Source organism: Macaca mulatta, chromosome 13 (genome assembly GCF_049350105.2).
Source record: "Macaca mulatta isolate MMU2019108-1 chromosome 13, T2T-MMU8v2.0, whole genome shotgun sequence".
Lineage (NCBI taxonomy): Eukaryota > Metazoa > Chordata > Mammalia > Primates > Cercopithecidae > Macaca > Macaca mulatta.
Window position 1 is genome coordinate 92809324 of NC_133418.1, and position 20599 is coordinate 92829922.

General features: G+C 39.8%; 1 protein-coding gene across 4 annotated transcripts in view; it reads right to left on the bottom strand.

Moving 5' to 3' along the window:
• The window catches only part of SPAST (spastin), a 91481-nt gene that overhangs the window by 36967 nt on the left and 33915 nt on the right, over positions 1-20599 (bottom strand). For 2 of the 4 annotated variants that reach the window (XM_015112061.3, XM_015112060.3), the window contains exons 4-7: positions 18057-18152; positions 3507-3694; positions 2514-2647; positions 2144-2237 (exon numbers count right to left, since the gene is read on the bottom strand). In XM_015112061.3, the coding sequence (XP_014967547.1) occupies positions 2144-2237; positions 2514-2647; positions 3507-3694; positions 18057-18152 (512 nt within the window). The remainder of the gene's footprint in view (positions 1-2143; positions 2238-2513; positions 2648-3506; positions 3695-18056; positions 18153-20599) is intronic. The other 2 variants (XM_028831798.2, XM_015112063.3) reach the window with 1 other exon arrangement.

A 20599-nucleotide genomic window follows, 5' to 3' on the forward strand; every position in this document is an offset into this window, starting at 1 on the left:
AACTAGCATATCAAACCACTGATTTTATGTACGTAGAATGAGTAATAAGTAAAACAGACTTGAAAAATATTCAGGAAGTTCTAGTACAGTTGGTACTCACTTACAAGTAATAAACAGCATGAAGGCAGTATGTGAATGACTCAGACTATGGGAAAATTGAGACAGCCATAAAACCTTTGCACATTCATTTAATAATGCACCCAGCACAATGTGCCACACAGCTTATTTCCACTAGATGTTATAGATAGGCCCGTAGATTTTAATGTTAATAGTGAAATAACTGTGACCCAGAAGTGAGTCTTCAGATTTATTTTTTTGCAATATTATTGGAACAGCACTAAATATACCATCTGTGAAATGGAAAAATTCAAAACAGTGCTAAGTATGGAAAGCCGAATATTTATCATCAACTGCAAGATTACCTATCTTCCTTAATGAGTCACAAAGTATGGGATGCAAGATTCGGTTCCTACCCATCATTTAATGGCTCTATCTACTTTGAGGACTTAATATCCTTAAGAGTAATTATTTTAAAAATTGTTCTTCAGGCCAGGCGCAGTGGCTCCTGCCTATAATCCCAGCATTTTGGGAGGCGAAGGTGGGCAGATCACCTGAGGCCAGGAGTTTGAGAACAGCCTGGCCAACATGGTAAAACCCTGTCTCTACTAAAAATACAAAAATTAGTCAGGTGTGGTGGTGCACGCCTGTAGTCCCAGCTACTTGGGAGGATGAGGCATGAGAATCACTTGAAGTCCAAAGGCAGAGGTTGCAGTGAGCCGAGATCACGCCACTGCACTCCAGCCTGGGTAACGAGCAAAACTCCGTCTCGAAAAAAAAAGAATGATTCTATCTTAATTTCTCTTTCTCCAGTATAATTACTCTCTTTTTAAAAAAATTTTTTAAAAGCTTTCCCATAAAGTACTTGTTTATTATCAGTCTCATGCTGGTATTTAGCCTTAGATGGAGTTTACCACATTCTTCAGGCTGTGTTCCCAAGCAATCCAATTCTGGGAAAATTCATTGTGTCAGGGGCCACTACCTGCCTGGTTTTCTTCTCTTAATTTTATTTATTTTTATTTATTTATCTTTTAAAATTTTTATTTATTCATTTTTTGAGATAGAGTCTTGCTCTGTCTCCAGGCTAGAGTGCAGTGGCACAATCTCGGCTCACTGCAAGCTCTGCCTCCCGGGTTCGAGTGATTCTCCTGCCTCAGCCTCCCGAGTAGCTGGGGTTACAGGCACACACCACCAAGCCCAGCTAATTTTTGTAATTTTAGTAAAGACAGGGTTTCACCATATTGGCCAGGATGGTCTTGATCTCTTGACCTCGTGATCCACCCGCCCCAGCCTCCTGAAGGGCTGGGATTACAGACATGAACCACCGCACCCAGCCTATTTTATTTTTGAGACGGCATCTTGCTCTATCTCCCAGGTTGGAGTGCAGTGGTGCCATCTCAGCTCACTGCAACCTCTGCCTCCTGGTTCAAACAATTCTCCTGCCTCAGCCTCCCCAGTAGTTGGGACTACAAGTGTGCGCCACCACGCTAGGCTGATTTTTATACCTTCTCTTAATTTTAAATCTCTCTCACCTTGATATCAAAATTTGGCCAGATGTAGTGGCTCACACTTGTGAGGCCGAAGTGGGTGGGTAACTTGACATCAGGTGTGAAAGATCAGCCTGGCCAACATAGCAAAACCCCATCTCTACTAAAAATACAAAAATTAGCTGGGCATAGTGGAACATGCCTGTAATCCCAGCTACTTGGGAGGCTGAAGCAGGAGACTCACTTGAATCCCAGGAGGCAGAGGTTGCAATAAGCCAAGATCATGCCACTGCACTCCAGCCTGGACAACACAGTGAGTGAGACTCCATCTCCAAAACAAAACAAAATTATACCATACTACCCACTTTCCCTAAAAATATAAAAGGATTGGAAATTAGGAACTCATATCCATTTTCCTATTCTGTAATAACTTCTCAACATCAATTGTTAATGTTTCGTCTTTTTTAAAACATTAAATCTACTGTTATCTTATATGAATGAATTATTCTAGTATAGCTCAAATATTTCTTTACTACTACTGCTACAGTGGATTTGGTAACAGATGGTATTATAGAAAAATAATAATATAAAGTTCTTACCTCAGGCCTCAGAGAAGGAAGAATAACAATTTCTTGCAATGCCTGTTTTGCCAAGTCTTGACCAGCTATATCATCAAATTTAACAGCTGTTCCACTAAGAAACAAGACCTCAGTTAGTTCTACAATACAAACAGGACCCAGTTATTACAAGATGAATCCTAAGCCCTATGACATATAGTTATTTTTATGTTAACTGTTAAACTACAGTTAAATCAGTAAAGCAATGGTTTCTACATTGATAATTGAAAACTATCATAAAAATTAAGTATGTAAACCAGACAAGGTATTTATTATCTATTTCACTCCTGACATGTTTTCTAAGTAAAATTAAAACATAAAAACTATGAAACATTTAGATGGCAAAACTTACTTGTCCACAATTTCATTCATTATAAGGTTAGCAAGGTTGCTGTCCACATTCCTAAAATTCTTCAAGTCTTTTTTCTTACGAGCAGCAGTTGTAGGGGTAGAAGGTTTATTTGTCCTATTTGTTTTTGGAGTGCCCTTAAAGGATACAAAATTTTAATGTGAAAATACAACGTAACATTTACACTTTTCATAAATAACCTTAAAGTTCACAGAATTCAAGCTTTAAAAATAGGAGAAAGAGTATAAAAATCCAGAAATTGTATATTTACCTGAAGGTAAAACTCTATTCACCAGAGAACTATATTTGGTATTAAGTCAGTTATAGAGGATTTTATCCAGAGATTTAGTTTTTACAAAATAAAAACAAATTTTAACCCTTGTTAGAGTCATGACAAAACTCTAGGTATGTTACTGCTATAAAACATTTACATAGACTGAAATAATTTTAAAAATAAATTTAAAATGAAATATATAGCATTATATAAAACAGACTGGGTAAGCAAAACTTGGTATTAAATGTCTAATGAGGTCCAAAAAAAGTTTTAGAGCAAGTTGCTCTGTAGATTTTAAAAAATATTGACTTTGATTGGGTGCGGTGGCTCATGCCTATAATCTCAGCACTTTGGGAGGCTGAGGTGGGTGGATCACCTGAGGTCGGGAGTTCGAGACCAGCCTGACCAACATGGAGAAACCCCGTCTCTACTAAAAATACAAAATTGGCCAGACGTGGTGGTGCATGCCTATAATTCCAGCTACTTGGGAGGCTGAGAATCGCCTGAACCTCGGAGGCAGAGGTTGCAATGAGCCGAGATCGCACCATTGCACTCCAGCCTGGGCAACAAGAGTTTAAAAAAAAAAAAAAATTAACTTTATGGAAGCTTATCTATTCTCTAAAGTATTACAAAGTACTTATAATCAACTTAAGCAAGCATAGTATCTTAAAAATTTTTACATTTGCAAAAACACAGCAATTAAAGTTACTGTCCCAGAATACCTTATGAGTGGTAGGAGCAGGACCAGGTCCCTGTTTCACTCCAGAAACCATGGATAAACCACTGTAACTAGGTGCTCTATGATGGCCTGAAAGGCCTGCAGATCCAGTTTTCATAATTGTTTTTGAACGAGGCAGTGAATTACTAGTGTGTGTTAAGGGGTCTTTTCTTTTTGGAACAGCTCCACTTTCTGACAAGGAAAAAGTAAAACCATTGTGATTAGAAAATTGTAGCTGAACATAAAGACAAGCAAACATTCGTAAAACCAAGGTAATATTTTTTAAATTCAAAAATATTTCAAAATAAGATTTCAATGAGAACATGTACCAGCGTCTTCATAGGGGTGGTCACTAGGTAGATAGGAATATGGTTATTTAGTTTTTTTCTCCCTAATGTATATTCTAATTTTCTCTCTTTTTGAAACCTGTGGCCCAGGCTGGAGTGCAGTGGCATGATCACAGCTCACTGCGGCCTTAATCTTCCTGGGCTCAAGAGATCCATCCTCCCACCTCGAACTCCCAAGTACCTGGGACAAGAGTTGTGCACCACCAGACTGGGCTAATTAAAAAATTTTTTTTGTAGAAACAGGGTCTCACTATGTTGCCTAGGCTGGTCTCAAACTCCTGGGCTCAGGCAATCCTCCCACCTTAGCCTCCCAAAGTGCTGGGATTACAAGAGTGAGCCACTGTGCCTGTCCCTATTCTACTTTTCTTATTAAAAACAGTATTTGTGCCTGTAATCCCAGCTACTTGGGAGGCTGAGGCAGGAGAATCACTTGAACCAGGGGCCAGAGGCTGCAGTGAGCCGAAATCATACCACTGCACTCCAGCCTGGCAACAGAGACTCTGCCTCAAAAAAAAAAAAAAAAAAAAAAAAAAAAAAAAAACCCCAAAACACAAAGAAAACAAAAAACAGTATTTGTAAAAAGAAGAAACTACTTCACTCTGGGGAACAGGAAGGTGATATAAAAAGGTTACAAAGCGCCAGGCACGGTGGCTCATGCCTGTAATCCCAGCACTTCGGGAGACCAAGGTGGGTGGATCACCTGAGGTCTGTAATTCAAGACCAGGCTGGCCAACATGGTGAAACCCCGTCTCTACTAAAAATACAAAAATTTAGCCAGACGTGGTAGCAGATGCCTGTAATCCCAGCTACTCAGGAGGCTGACGCAGGAGAATCACTTGAACTCGGGAGGCGGAGGTTGCAGTAAGCCAAGATTGCATCACTGCACTCCAGCCTGGGTGACAGAGTGAAACTTCGTCTCAAAAAAAAAAAAAAAAAAGTTATGAAGCAAATAAAGCTCTCAAGTAAGAAACAAAAGATAATAAAGGCATTAGGGATAGGATGTACAGAGGGAAAAAAGTAGCACTCGACTACTTTGATTCCAAACTATTATAACTATAAATACCATGAAAGTCTGTTCCCACCAAGAGGGTCTTAAAAAGTAATTAATTTTAGACCGGGTGCGGTGACTCACGCCTGTAATCTCAGCAGTTTGGGAGGCTGAGGCGGGCAGCTCACCTGAGGTTAGGAGTTTGAGACCAGCCTGGCCAACATGGTGAAACCCCTCTTCACTAAAAATACAAAAATTAGGTGGGCATGGTGGCACATCCCTGTAGTTCAGCTACCCAGGAGGCTGAGGCAGAAAAACTGGTTGCAGTGAGCCCTGATCGTACCACTAGCACACCAGCTGGGTGATTGAGAGGGATTCTGTCTCAAAAGAAAATAATAATAATAATCAATTTTAATTGAAAGAGCATAAAGATGTGCTTTTACATATGCCAAGTATTGTATGTGCTGTATATATGCAAATGAACATTTATAGAACATCTCCAATTAAGCTGAAAAGGTTATTTGTCCAGTGTTGCTCTACTATATATATTACAGGTTTGTAAAAGTTTAAATCTCACCACTCCTAAATAATATTTTTATATACTACACAACAAACATCAGTGTTTATTTACAATGTTTACTGTGAAGACAAATGTTAAGTCAGTCAGCAAATTACAGTGGCCAAAAAAAAAGACAAAAGCCTCAATTTTACTTTTGTAATTAAATCTCTTTAATACGGTTTAAGAAAACAAAGACTCTAAACTAGTATAGGAAATCAGCTTATTTATTTAGACAACCAGTTTACTTTTACTGCAAGTTAACTATTATAAAATCAGAAAGCATAAATAAAATTCAAGTTAAAAAAATAAAACCCACATTGGGCTGGGCATGGTGGCTCACGCCTATAATCTCAGAACTTTCAGAGGCCAAGGCGGGCGGATCACGAGGTCAGGAGTTTGAGACAAGCCTGACCAACATGGTGAAACCCCGTCTTTACTAAAAATACAAAAATTAGCCAGGCGTGGTGGCATGCACCTGTAATCCCAGCTACTCAGGAGGCTGAGGCAGGAGAATCGCTTAAACCCAGGAGGCAGAGGTTGCAGTGAGCCAAGATCGCGCCACTGCACTCCAGCCTGGGCAACAGAGTGAGACTCTGTCTCAGAAAAAAAACAAACAAAAAAAGCCACATTCAGGATACCTTAAAACGAGGTTCTAGAATAAATAAGGCCTACTAGTTGATAGTGCAACAGGGTGACAATAGTCAATAATAACAAGGCCAGGAGTGGTGGCTCATGCCTGTAATCCTAGCGCTTTGGGAGGCCGAGGCAGGTGGATCACCTGAGGTCAGGAGTTGGAGACCACCCTGGCCAACATGGTGAAACCATGTCTCCACTAAAAATACAAAAATCAGCCAGACATGGTGGTGCACGCCTATAATCCCAGCTACTCAGGAGGCTGAGACAGGAGAATCACTTGAACCTGGGAGGTGGTGGCTCCTTCAAAAAAAAAAAAAAAAAAAACTACTACTACTACTAATAACTTAATTATACATTTTAAAATAAATATATGTGTATATGTTAAAAATACATAGTTCTGAGATTTTATATATAGACATTTCCACAAGGAACAATTATGAGAATGACAGCAGACTCTAACGGAAGTAACAAATGTCTGTTGGAAATGAGGTATGTCCAAAATGTTGAGGGGAGAAAAGTGACCTGTCACACAAAAAATGAGGATATTTCAGACACTGGAAAGACTAAGAGTTTAACCACAGATATTCATTAAAAGAACTACTAACGGACGTCTTCTAGTTAAAAAGAAAATTAAACAGAGAAAGGAGTATATAGCTATAATAGAAAGTTAGAGAACAAAAAAAAGATCAGAAAACCTGTGGGGAAGAAAACTCAAAAAGGAAAAAATATCATTAATACATAACACTTGGCTTTGGGGTAAACAGTATTTTGCTAAATCATAATGGTAGCTATGGTTTTTTGATATTACTAAAAATAATTATACGTACATAGTTATATATACATATTTTGATAAAACTAAAAATAACTATATGTATATATAACTAAGTAAGTATAGGTGCCGGGTGCAGTGGCTCATGCCTATAATCCCAACAGTTTGGGAGGCTGAGGCGGGTGGATCACCTGAAGTTAGGAGTTGGACACCAGCAGGGCCAACATGGTGAAAACCCCATCTCTACTAAAAATACAAAAACAACCTGATCATGGTGGCACACGCCTGTAATTCCAGCTACTGGGGAGGCTGAGACAAGAAAATCGCTTTAACCCAGGAGGCAGAGGTTGCAGTGAGCCGAAATCGTGCCACTGCACTCCAGTCTGGGCAACAGAGCAACTCAGTCTCAAAAAACTAAATAAAAATTTATTGAGGTATAATCTGCAATGAATTACATCCATTTAAAGTATACCAGCGGCTGGGCATGGTGGCTCAGGCCTGTAATGCCAGCACTGTGGGAGGCCGAGGCGGGTGGACTGAGGTCAGGAGATCGAGACAATCTCGAGCCAACATGGTGAAACTCCATCTCTACTAAGAATACAAAAATTAGCTGGGTATGATGGCGTGCACCTGTAATCCCAGCTACTCAGGAGGCTGAGGCAGGAGAATGGGTTGAACCCAGGAGACGGAGGTTTCAGTAAGCCAAGATCGCGCCACTGCACTCCACTCTGGGCAATAGAGCGAGACTCCGTCTCAAAAAAAAAAAAAAAAAAAAAAAAACAAAAAACAAAAAACAAGCTATACCAGCCAGGCATAGTGGCTCACACCTATAATCCCAGCACTTTGGGAGTCTGAGGTGGGATAAATGCTTGAGCCCAGGAGTTTGAGACCAGACTGGCCAACATGGTGAAACCCCATCTCTACAAAAAATACAAAAATTAGCTGGGCACACTCGTGCCCACCTATAGTCCCAGCTAATTTCAGCTGTACTCCAGCCTGGGAGATACAGTGAGACCCTATCTCAAAAAATAAATATATAAATAAAGTATACAATTTGATGAGTTTGTAAAGATGTATATAACTGTGATATAGCCATTAAAATCAAAGCACAAAATGTTTCCATCATAGAAAGTAAAGAGAAAAAATAGCAAAAAGAGTTAAAACATTGTATATAAAACCAAACTAGAGGTGAAGGATGCTACGTGAGAGTCATCAGTTTAGTAATTTCTACAGAGCTGGGTTCAAAGTCACTGAATCTTTCTTTTGCTATCTCTAATCTGCTGTTGAGGCTGTCTTTAAATTTTTAATTTCAGTAACTACACTTTTCAACTTTAGAATATTATTTTTATATCATCTGCTTAGATTTTCCATTTGATAACTGATGCCATATTTTCTTTCAATTCTTTAAACATATTATAATAGCTGCTTTGAAGTCTTTGTCTGCTAAATCCAACATCTGGGCCCACTCATAGTTTCTACTGATTGCTTTTTTTCTTGAGTAAGGGTTATACTTTTACTTTTTCTTTGCCTGTCTAGTAATTTTGAGTTGAAAATTGGACAATGTATAATAGATAACACATTGTAGTAATAAGCAGACTTTGGTATGACTATTTCCCAAGAGAGGTAAAAGAACTCATCCAAGTAAAACATCACAGAATGTTCCAGAAGTGAGCGACACTAATAAACTATTGATAGGTCTGAGTGAGATCTAGTTGGACTCACTGTGTATTAAACACCAATGCTGTGTAAATTAGCTATAAAGCCAATATGCCCTTCCAACCAGAAAACAGAAAAGAACAGATTATGGGTTGAGTATCCCTTATCCGAAATGGTTGAGACCAGAACTGTTTATGGTTTTTAAATTTTTTTGGATTTTGCAATGTTTGCATTTTACCTACTGGTTCAACATCCTTAACCCAAAAATCCAAAATGCAGAATACTCCAATGAGTATTTCCTTTAAGCATCACGTCAGTGCTCAAAAAGTTTTGGATTTTTGGCTAGGCGCAATGGCTCATGATTGTAATCCCAACATTTTGGGAGGCCAAGACGGGTGGATCACTTGAGGTCAGGAGTTTGAGACCAGCCTGACCAACGTGGTGAAACCTCATCTCTACTAAAATACAAAAAATTACTTGGGTGTGGTGGCAGGTGCCTGTAGTCCCAGCTACTTGGTAGGCTGAGGTGGGAGAATCGCTCGAACCCATGGTGACAGGGTTGGGGGAGGGTGCGGAGACTGCTGTGAGCTGAGACTATGCCACTGCACTCCAGCCTGAGTGACAGAGGAAGACTTTGTCTCAAAAAAAAAAAAAAGTTTTGAATTTTAGAGCATTTCCGATTTCAGGTTTCATATTAGGGATATTCAACTTTGTACTAGGGATATGAAACAAGACAAAGTTCAATGTTTTTCAAACAGGTCCCAGGAAGAGAATGTTCTTTGGAGGGTGGGGCGGGGCACACAGTGGGAAAACATGATGGGGTCTAGCATGTGAAATGAAGTAAAAGAGAATCAAGATAACAAGGAAAGGAAAGACCAACACTTCACGGCTGGAGAATTTTTGCTATTTATCCTAGTAGAACTACTGGGATTGCAAATACATATTTTAGAAACTTAACTATATATACGTGATGGATTCTTCCATTTCTTTGTTTTTTGCAGTAAATGCCTTCTGAAAATGTCAGCCCTTCACAGCCGTGCTAAAAGAAACAGGCAAAATACTTATATCGATACTTGAAACGGCATTCTAAATCAGACATAGGAAGGAATGGGAAGAGGAAAACTGCCACTGACTATACTGTAAGACGAAACCAACATGAGAGGTCCTTAGGGGAGACGTGAAGCCACAAGGGAAAGAGTTGATGAACAACTGTTTCTTCTGTCCATAGAAATCCTTTTACTCTAGCTCTTCTCCATTAAAACCTTAGAAGTTTTGACGGGGCGCGGTGGCTCATGCCTGTAATCCCAGCACTTTGGGAGGCCGAGGCGGGCGGATCACAAGGTCAGGAGATCGAGACCATCCTGGCTAACACGGTGAAACCCCATCTCTACTAAAAATACAAACAAATTAGCCGGGCGTGGTGGCGGGCACCTGTAGTCCCAGCTACTCAAGAGGCTGAGGCAGGAGAATGGCGTGAACCCGGGAGGCGGAGTTTGCAGTGAGCTGAGATCCCGCCACTGCACTACAGCCTGGGCGAACAAGCGAGACTCTATCTCAAAAACCACAAAACAAAACAAAAAAACCTTAGAAGTTTTGTATTACATATGAATAAAGAAGGCAGAGTTCCAAGAAGTAAGAATAGGACCAGCTGCAGTCTATAGCTCCCAGCGTGAGCAACGCAGAAGACAGGTGATTTCCGCATTTCCAACTGATGTACCGGGTTCACCTCACTGGGGCTTGTTGGACAGTGGGTACAGCCCACGGACCATGAGCGGAAGCAGGGCGAGGCATCGCCTCACCCAGGAAGCACAAGGGGTTGGGGAATTCCCTTTCCTAGCCAAGGAAAGCCGTGACAGATGGTACCTGGAAAATCAGGACACTCCCACCCTAATACTGTGCTTTTCCAGTGGTCTTAGCAAATGGCACATGAGGATATTATATCCTGCGACTGGCTCGGAGGGTACCACGCCCACAGAGCCTCGCTCACTGCTAGCACAGCAGTCTGAGATCGAACTGCAAGGCGGCACTGAGGCTGGCGGAGGGGCGTCCGCCATTGCTGAGGCTTGAGTGGGTAAACAAAGCAGCCGGGAAGCTCGAACTGAGTGGAGTCCACCGCAGCTCAAGAAGGCCTGCCTGCCTCTGTAGACTCCACTTCTGGGGACAGGGCATAGCTGAACAAAAGGCAGCAGAAACTTCTGCAGACTTAAAGGTCACTGTCTGACAGCTCTGAAGAGAGTAGTGAGTTCTCCCAGCACAGAGTCTGAGATCTGAGAATGGACAGACTGCCTCCTCAAGTGGGTCCCTAACCCCGAGTAGCCTAACTGGGAGACACCTCCCCATAGGCGCCAATTGACACTTCATACAGCCGGGTACCCCTCTGAAACAAAGCTTCAGAGGAAGCATCAGGCAGCATTTGCCGTTCTGCAATATTTGCTGTTCTGCAGCCTCCGCTGGTGATACCCAGGCAAACAAGGTCTGGAGTGGACCTCCAGCAAACTCCAACACATCTGCAGCTGAGGGTCCTGACTATTAGAAGGAAAAACAGAAAGGACATCCATACCAATATCCCACCTGTAGGTCACCATCATCAAACACCAAAGGTAAATAAAACCACAAAGATGGGGAGAAACCAGAGCAGAAAAGCTGAAAATTCTAAAACTCAGAGCACCTCTTCTCCTCCAAAGGAACACAACTCCTCACCAGCAACCAAAAAAGCTGGACAGAGAATGACTTTGAGGAGCTGACAGAAGTAGGCCTCAGACGATTGGTAATAATAAACTTCTCCGAGCTAAAGGAGGATGCTCGAACCCATCACAAAGAAGCTAAAAATTTTGAAAAACAGATTAGACGAATGGCTAACTAGAATAAACAGCATAGAGAAGACCTTAAATGGCCTGACGGAGCTGAAAACCATGGCACGAGAACTACGAGATACATGTACAAGCTTCAGTAGCCAATTTGATCAAGTGGAAGAAAGGTTATCAAGGTTATTTGAAGATCAAATGAATAAAATCAAGCCAGAAGAAAAGTTTAGAGAAAAAAAGAGTAAAAAGAAATGAACAGAGCCTCCAAGAAATATAGGAATACGTGAAAAGAACAAATCTACGTCTGATTGGTGTACCTGAAAGTGACGGGGAGAAAGGAACCAAGTTGGAAAACACTCTTCAGGATATTATCCAGAAGAACTTCCCTAATCTAGCAAGGCAGGCCAACATTCAAATTTAGGAAATACAGAGAACACCACAAAGATACTCCTCGAGAAGAGCAACTCCAAGACACATAATTGTCAGATTCACCAAGGCTGAAATGAAGGAAACAATGTTAAGGGCAGCCAGAGAGAAAGGTTGGGTTACCCACAAAGGGAAGCCCATCAGACTAACAATGGATCTCTCAGCAGAAACTCTACAAGCCAGAAGAGAGTGGGGGAGCCAGAAGAGAGTGGGGGCCAATATTCAACATTCTTAAAGAAAAGAATTTTCAACCCAGAATTTCATATCCAGCCAAACTAAGCTTCGAAAGTGAAGGAGAAATAAAATCCTTTACAGACAAGCAAGTGCTGAGAGATTCTGTCACCACCAGGCCTACCTTACAAGAGGTGCTGAAGGAAGCACTAAACATGGAAAGGAACAACTGGTACCAGCCACCGCAAAAACATGCCAAATTGTAAAGACCATTGATGCTAGGAAAAAACTGCATCAACTAATGAACAAAATAACCAGCTAACATCAAAATGACAGGATCAAATTCACACATAACAATATTAACCTTAAATATAAATGGGCTAAATGCCCCAATTAACAGACACAGACTGGCAAATTGGATAAAGAGTCAAGACCCATCAACGTGCTGTATTCAGGAGACCCATCTCACGTGCAGAGACACACATAGGCTCAAAATAAAGGTATAGAGGAAGATCTACCAAGCAAATGGAAAACAAAATAAAGCAGGGGTTGCAATCCTAGTCTCTAATAAAACAGACTTTAAACCAACAAAGATCAAAAGAGACAAAGAAGGCCATTATATAATGGTAAAGGGATCAATTCAACAAGAAGAGCTAACTATCCTAAATATATATGCACCCAATACAGGAGCACCCAGATTCATAAAACAAGTCCTTAGAGACCTACAAAGAGACTCAGACTCCCACACAATAATATTGGGAGACTTCAACACCCCACTGTCAACATTAGACAGATCAATGAGACAGAAAGTTAACAAGGATATCCAGGAATTGAACTCAGCTCTGCACCAAGCGGACCTAATAGACATCTACAGAACTCTCCAGCCCAAATCAACAGAATATACATTCTTCTCAGCACCACATCGCACTTACTCCAAAACTGACCACATACTTGGAAGTAAAGCACTCCTCAGCAATTGTAAAAGAACAGAAATCACAACTAACTGTCTCTCAGACCACAGTGCAATCAAATTAGAACTCAGGATTAAGAAACTCACTCAAAACCGCTCAACTACATGGAAACTGAACAACCTGCTCCTGAATGACTACCGGGTATACAACGAAATGAAGGCAGAAATAAAGATGTTCTTTGAAACCAATGAGAACAAAGACACAACATACCAGAATCTCTGGGACACATTTAAAGCAGTGTGTAGAGGGAAATTTATAGCACTAAATGCCCACAAGAGAAAGCTGGAAAGATCTAAAATTGACACCCTAACATCACAATTAAAAGAACTAGAGAAGCAAGAGCAAACACATTCAAAAGCTAGCAGAAGGCAAGAAATAACTAAGATCAGAGCAGAACTGAAGGAGACAGAGACACAAAAAAATCCTTCAAAAAAATCAATGAATCCAGGAGGTGGTTTTTTGAAAAGATCAACAAAATTGATAAACCACTAGCAAAACGAATAAAGAAGAAAAGAGAGAAGAATAAATAGATGCAATAAAAAACAATACAGGGGATATCACCACAGATCCCAGAGAAATACAAACTATAATCAGAGAATACTATAAACACCTCTACACAAATAAACTAGAAAACCTAGAAGAAATGGATAAATTCCTGGACACAAACATCCTTCCAAGACTAAATCAGGAAGAAGCTGAATCCCGGAATAGACCAATAATAGGCTCTGAAATTGAGGCAATAATTAATAGCCTACCAACAAAGAAAAGTCCAGGACCAGATGGATTCACAGCCGCATTCTAGCAGAGGTACAAAGAGGAGCTGGTACCATTCCTTCTGAAACTATTCCAATCAATAGAAAAAGAGGGAATCCTCCCTAACTCATTTTATGAAGCCAGCATCATCCTGATACCAAAGCCTGGCAGAGACACAACAAAAAAAGAGAATTTTAGACCAATACCCCTGATGAACATCGATGCGAAAATCCTCAATAAAATACTGGCAAACCAAATCCAGCAGCACATCAAAAAGTTTATCCACGACGATCAAGTTGGCTTCATCCCTGGGATGCAAGGCTGGTTCAACATATGCAAATCAATAAATGTAATCCATCATACAAATAGAACCAAAGACAAAAACCACATGATTATCTCAATAGATGCAGAAAAGGTCTTCGATGAAGTTCAACGGCCCTTCACGCTAAAAACTCTCAATAAACTAGGTATTGATGGGACGTATCTCAACATAATAAGAGCTATTTATGACAAACCCACAGCCAATATCATACTGAATGGGTAAAAACTGGAAGCATTCCCTTTGAACACTGGCACAAGACAGGGATGTCCTCTCTCACCACTCCTATTCAACATAGTGTTGCAAGTTCTGGCTAGGGCAATCAGGCAGGAGAAAGAAATAAAGGGTATTCAATTAGGAAAAGAGGAAGTCAAATTGCCCCTGTTCGCAGATGACATGATTGTATATTTAGAAAATCCCATCATCTCGGCCCAATATCTCCTTAAGCTGATAAGCAACGTCAGCAAAGTCTCAGGATACAAAATCAATGTGCAAAAATCACAAGCATTCCTATACACCAATAATAGAGAGCCAAATCATGAGTGAACTCCCATTCACAACTTCTTCAAAGAGAATAAAATACCTAGGAATCCAACTTACAAGGGATGTGAAGGACCTCTTCAAGGAGAACTACAAACCACTGCTTAACAAAATAAAAGAGGACACAAACAAATGGAAGAACATTCCATGCTCATGGATAGGAGGAATCAATATCATGAAAATGGCCATACTGCCCAAGGTAATTTATAGATTCAATGCCATCCCCATCAAGCTACCAATGACTTTCTTCACAGAATTGGAAAAGGCTACCTTAAAGTTCATATGGAACCAAAAAAGAGCCCGCATTGCCAAGACAATCCTAAGCCAAAAGAACAAAGCTGGAGGCATCATGCTACCTGACTTCAAACTACACGACAAGGCTACAGTAACCAAAACAGCATGGTACTGGTACCAAAACAGAGATATAGACCAATGGAACAGAACAGAGCCCTCAGAAATAATACCACACATCTACAACCATCTGATCTTTGACAAACCTGACAAAAACAAGAAATGGGGAAAGGATTTCCTATTTAATAAATGGTGCTGGGAAAACTGACTAGCCATATGTAAAAAGCTGAAACTGAATCCCTTCCTTACGTCTTATACAAAAATTAATTCAAGATGGATTAAAAACTTACATGTTAGACCCAAAACTATAAAAACCCTAGAAGAAAACCTAGGCAATACCATTCAGGACATAGGCATGGGCAAGGACTTCACGACTAAAACACCAAAAGCAATGGCAACAAAAGCCAAAATTGACAAAAGGGATCTAATTAAACTAAAGAGCTTCTGCATAGCAAAAGAAACTATCATCAGAGTGAACAGGCAACCTACAGAATGGGAGAAATTTTTTACAATCTACCCATCTGACAAAGGGCTAATATCCAGAATCTACAAAGAACTTAAACAAATTTACAAGAAAAAATCAAACAACCCCATCAAAAAGTGGGCAAAGGATATGAACAGACACTTCTCAAAAGAAGACATTTATGCAGCCAACAGACACATGAAAAAATGCTCATCATCAGTGGCTATCAGAGAAATGCAAACCAAAACCACAATGAGATACCATCTCACACCAGTTAGAATGGCAATCATTAAAAAGTCAGGAAACAACAGATGCTGGAGAGGATGTGGAGAAATAGGAACACTTTTACACTGTTGGTGGGACTGTAAACTAGTTCAACCATTGTGGAAGACAGTGTGGCGATTCCTCAAGGATCTAGAACTAGAAATACCATTTGACCCAGTCATGCCATTACTGGGTATATACCCAAAGGATTATAAATCAGGCTGCTATAAAGACATCATGTATGTTTACTGCGGCACTATTCACAATAGCAAAGACTTGGAAACAACGCAAATATCCATCAATGATAGACTGGATTTAAAAAACGTGGCACATATACACCATGGAATACTATGCAGCCATAAAAAAGGATGAGTTCATGTCCTTTGTAGGGACATGGATGAAGCTGGAAACCATTATTCTGAGCAAACTATTGCAAGGACAGAAAACCAAACACCACATGTTCTCACTCATAGGTGGGAATTGAACAATGAGAACACTTGGACACAGGGTGGGGAACATCACACACTGGGGCCTGTCGTGGGGTGGGATGAGTGGGGGAGGGATATAGCATTAGGAGATATACCTAATGTAAATGACAAGTTAATGGGTGCAGCACACCAACATGGCACATATATACGTATGTAACAAACCTGCACGTTGTGCACACGTACCCTAGAACTTAAAGTATAATTAAAAATTTATACATTATAATAATAATACCAAAAAAAAAAAGAAGGCAGTTTTTTGAGACAGTGTCTCGCTCTGTCGCCTAGGCTGGAGTGCAATGGTATGATCTCAGCTCACAGCAACCTCTGCCTCCTAGGTTCAAGCGATTCTTCTGCCTCAGCCTCCCACGCAGCTGGGACTATAGGCGCCCACCACCACGCCCAGCTAGTTTTTATATTTTTAATAGAGACGGGGTTTCACCATGTTGGCCAGGATAGTGTCGATCTCTTGATTTCATGATCCGCCCGCCTTGGCCTCCCAAAGTGCTGGGATTACAGGCGTGAGCCACTGCGCCCAGCCAGAAGGCAGTTGTTTCACAGCCTAACCTAAGGTTGTTCTGCTATAATCTGAACAAAGTAATATTTAATATAATTTAAGCCCTGCACATGAAACTACTGCTAAAAAAAAAAAAAAAAATTCACCAATAAAATTGTCAAAAACAAATATATGAAAAAATGCTCAACACCATTAATTATGAGGGAAATGTAAATCAAAACCACAATGAGGTATCTTACCCCAGTTAGGATGGCTATTATCAAAAAGACAAAAAAAGTGCCAAATGCTGGTAAGAATGTGGAGAAAGTGAACTCTTAGACACTATTTTTGGGAATCTAAACTAGTACAGCTACTATGGAAAAGAGTATGGAGGTTCCTCAAAAAACTTCAAATAGAACTACCATATGACCCAGCAATCCTACTATTGGGAATTTATCCAAAGGAAAGAAAATCATTATATCGAACAGACATCTACACCCCATGTTTACTATAGCACTATTCACAACAGCCAAGATACAGAATCAACCTAGGTGTCCAAGAACAGATGAATGAATAAAGAAAATGTGGTATATATACACACAGAATATTATTTTTAAAAAGTTAATCTCATAGAAATAAAAAGCAGAACAGAGGATACTACAGGCTGAGAAGGGTAGGGAAAGGATACAAAATTATAGCTAGATAGAAAGAGTAAGTTCCAGTGTTCTACACCACTGCAGGATGACTATAGGTAACAATATAATACATCATTTAAAATAGAAGGAAGATACTGAATGTTTCCAACAGAAAGAATGATAAATGGGATGATATAAATGATAATTACCTTGATCTAATCACTATATATTATATGTATCAAAACATCACTGTGTAGCCCATGAACATGTACATTATCTAAGTAAAAAAAACGTTTTAACTAAATAAAAAACTAGCTCAGATGTCAGAGAACCTAAGAAATGGAGAGTTCCAAAGAAAACAAAATAGAAAGACATTTAATCTTCTGTAGAAGTTGATATCCAAAAGTTTATCAAGGACAGAGTTAATCTATAGTAAATAAGACTGTAATGCTTCTCCTATGTGAAGCTTCAAATTTCTTCTATCAAGTACTATAAAACATTCACATATAGTATATATGAAAATTGATATGCAATAAAAATGGATACATAAAAAATTAAAATGTGTTTTAGAAAACACTATTTCATGAAAAAAATCAGTATAGCTATCATTATAAAAAACACAAAAGCCACAACAGAAAAAAAGATTATTTTAATCACTTCCGGGAATGCACACCTTCATATTTTATAATCTGAAATATCAGAGGTTGCAAAATATGCAAATGAAGCATGTTTAGAATGACTATACCTTGTTGCATGTTTATATACTATGAATGATAGAGGTACTATATTTTCAACATAGCCCTGTGAAAACATGAACAATTAAACCTACTATTATAAAATAAAATCAACATTATCAGGTTAAGTGAGACTCTTACTTTGCATTCAAGCTTTATTATTTTATGTTAGTTAACCTTAACCCACCTGACTGGAGATGTCCATTGCGGCATGCCACGTTAGTACTGTCATTATAGACGTCCGTTTGTGACTTGGAAAATGGCAAAACTGGTTGCATCTTCTCTATGCAACAGAGAAGGTAAAAAAAAACAAAGAAAAAATAAAAAGAAAAAAGATAATGAACAAATAAAATGTGCATGTGAAATGAAAAATTACTCAAGTTGTTACCAGATTGTTACATGATAAAAAGCTTTTGCATTTATATAAAATTATCTTTTAAAATATAATTAGTAAAAACTAAGTCACAAAAATAACAGAAATTAACAAGTGAATGGCTATGTTCAAAATATGCCTCATTCAGGTCAGGTAACCCGAGGCAGTTAGATATCACTATCATCACCAGAAAATAGTTACTGAATATTTAATATGTCCAAATATGGAGATTATTATTGGTCATAGTCTTGCTCTGTCACCCAGGCTGGAGTACAGTGGCACCATCATGGCTCACTGTGGCCTCAACTCCCTGGGCTCAAGTTATCCTCCTTCCTCAGCCCCCTGAGTAGTTGACACTACATACACACACCACTATGTCCAGCTAATTTATTTTTGTAGAGACAGGGTCTCAATATGTTCCACAGACTGGCCTCAAGCTCCTGGCCTTAAGCGATCCTCCCACCTTAACCTCCCAAAGTGCAGGGATTACAGGCATGAGCCACAGTTCCTGGCTCCATGGAGATTAAAAAATGAATCACAGTTTCTACCATTTAGATATGTATTAAATGTAACTGGCAACTTATAATAAAACTGTGTATTTTTAAAAAGACTGCATAGTACAAAAGAAAGATCATTGAAAAAGCTTTACAGAGCAAGTGGGTTATGAACTGGCTAGAATTTGAAAAGATAAAAAGAAAGGAGAGCTGGGCACAGTGGCTCACGCCTGTAATCCCAGCACTTTGAGAGGCTGAGGGAGGCAGATCACGAGGTCAGGAGATGGAGGCCATCCTGGCTAACACGGTGAAACCCCGTCTCTACTAAAACAAACAAACAAACAAACAAACAAACAAACAATTAGCTGGGCGTGGTGGCACGCACCTGTAGTCCCAGCTACTCGGGAGGCTGAGGCAGAGGAATGACTTGAACCCGGGAGGTGGGTGGAGGTTGCAGTGAGCCGAGATCGCGCCACTGCACTCCAACCTTGGTGACAGAGCGTGACTCTGTATAAAAAAAAAACAAAAAAACCCCACAAAACCAAAAAAAGGACATTTCAGGAAAGGAGAACAGCATTTAAAATAGCACAGAACGAAACTATAAGGGGTGTCTAGGAAATGCCGTATTTGGCCACATTAATACATGTCAGGCAAAAAATAAAAGCAATAAAGCAAAGTCAAATAAGCATACTGTAGTAACTGTATGTACATACAGTACCCTACTGTTTGTTTAAACACACATGTGCACAGTTGTATACAAAAAGATTACCTCTAAAAAGGACCCAGGGAAATTCATAATAACAGCTGCCTCTACGGAGGGGAAATGGGTAGCTGGGGCATAAAATGGGATGGAACTTTTCATACTCAAACTTTTTCAAATTTTGTGACATATGTCTATATTACCTATTTTTTATATTAATCAATTAAAAAGGATTATTTCAACCCTACCACCACATCAGATAACGACAAAAAACCCTCCCAAGATCTGGGTCTCTTTTTTTTTTTTTTCTTTTGAGACGGAGTCTCGCTCTGTCGCCCAGGCTGGAGTGCAGTGGCCGGATCTCAGCTCACTGCAAACTCCGCCTCCGGGTTGACACCATTCTCCTGCCTCAGCCTCCCGAGTAGCTGGGACTACAGGTGCCCGCCACCTCTCCCGGCTGGTTTTTTGTATTCTTTTAGTAGAGATGGGGTTTCACTATGTTTGCCAGGATGGTCTCCATCTCCTGACCTCGTGATCCGCCTGTCTCGGCCTCCCAAAGTGCTGGGATTACAGGCTTGAGCCACCGCGCCCGGCCAAGATCTGGGTCTCTTAAGTCTAGCAACTGAAGCCCAAGAAGGTAGCAGTTTGATCCCTGCCACTCTACACCACTGCTGCACTCTCTTCAAGTGGAGTACTGTGCTGAATCATAAATGATTCTTTTCTTCAAGTCAATGAATACATGAAAAAATGCAGCACATATATATTAACTCTCTTAAATTTTCACTTCTAAGGTTTGACAAACAGGTACCATGCTTGGTTTATGGTACAACCACACATGCCTTTGGGACAGGTCAAATAGTAGCTACCCTTTCTGCACAAAACACAAAGTACTGCATGGCTTTTGTATCTTAGAACTGGCTGATACAATATACCTTGGAAGTTTTTTTTTTTTTTTTTTGAACTAGCAGGTTGGTCATCTGATTTTTCTCAATGATAAACTCTTTAAATGACCATGCTGAGACAGAAACCCTTTGTCTTAGCAAAAGCATAAATCAGAAAATACGCTGATTTGTAAATGTAGACATCTGTACATAAATGGTATCAATTAATACTCTCCTCAATGAAATTTAACAAAAAGTTCACAGAACCATTCATTATGTAAT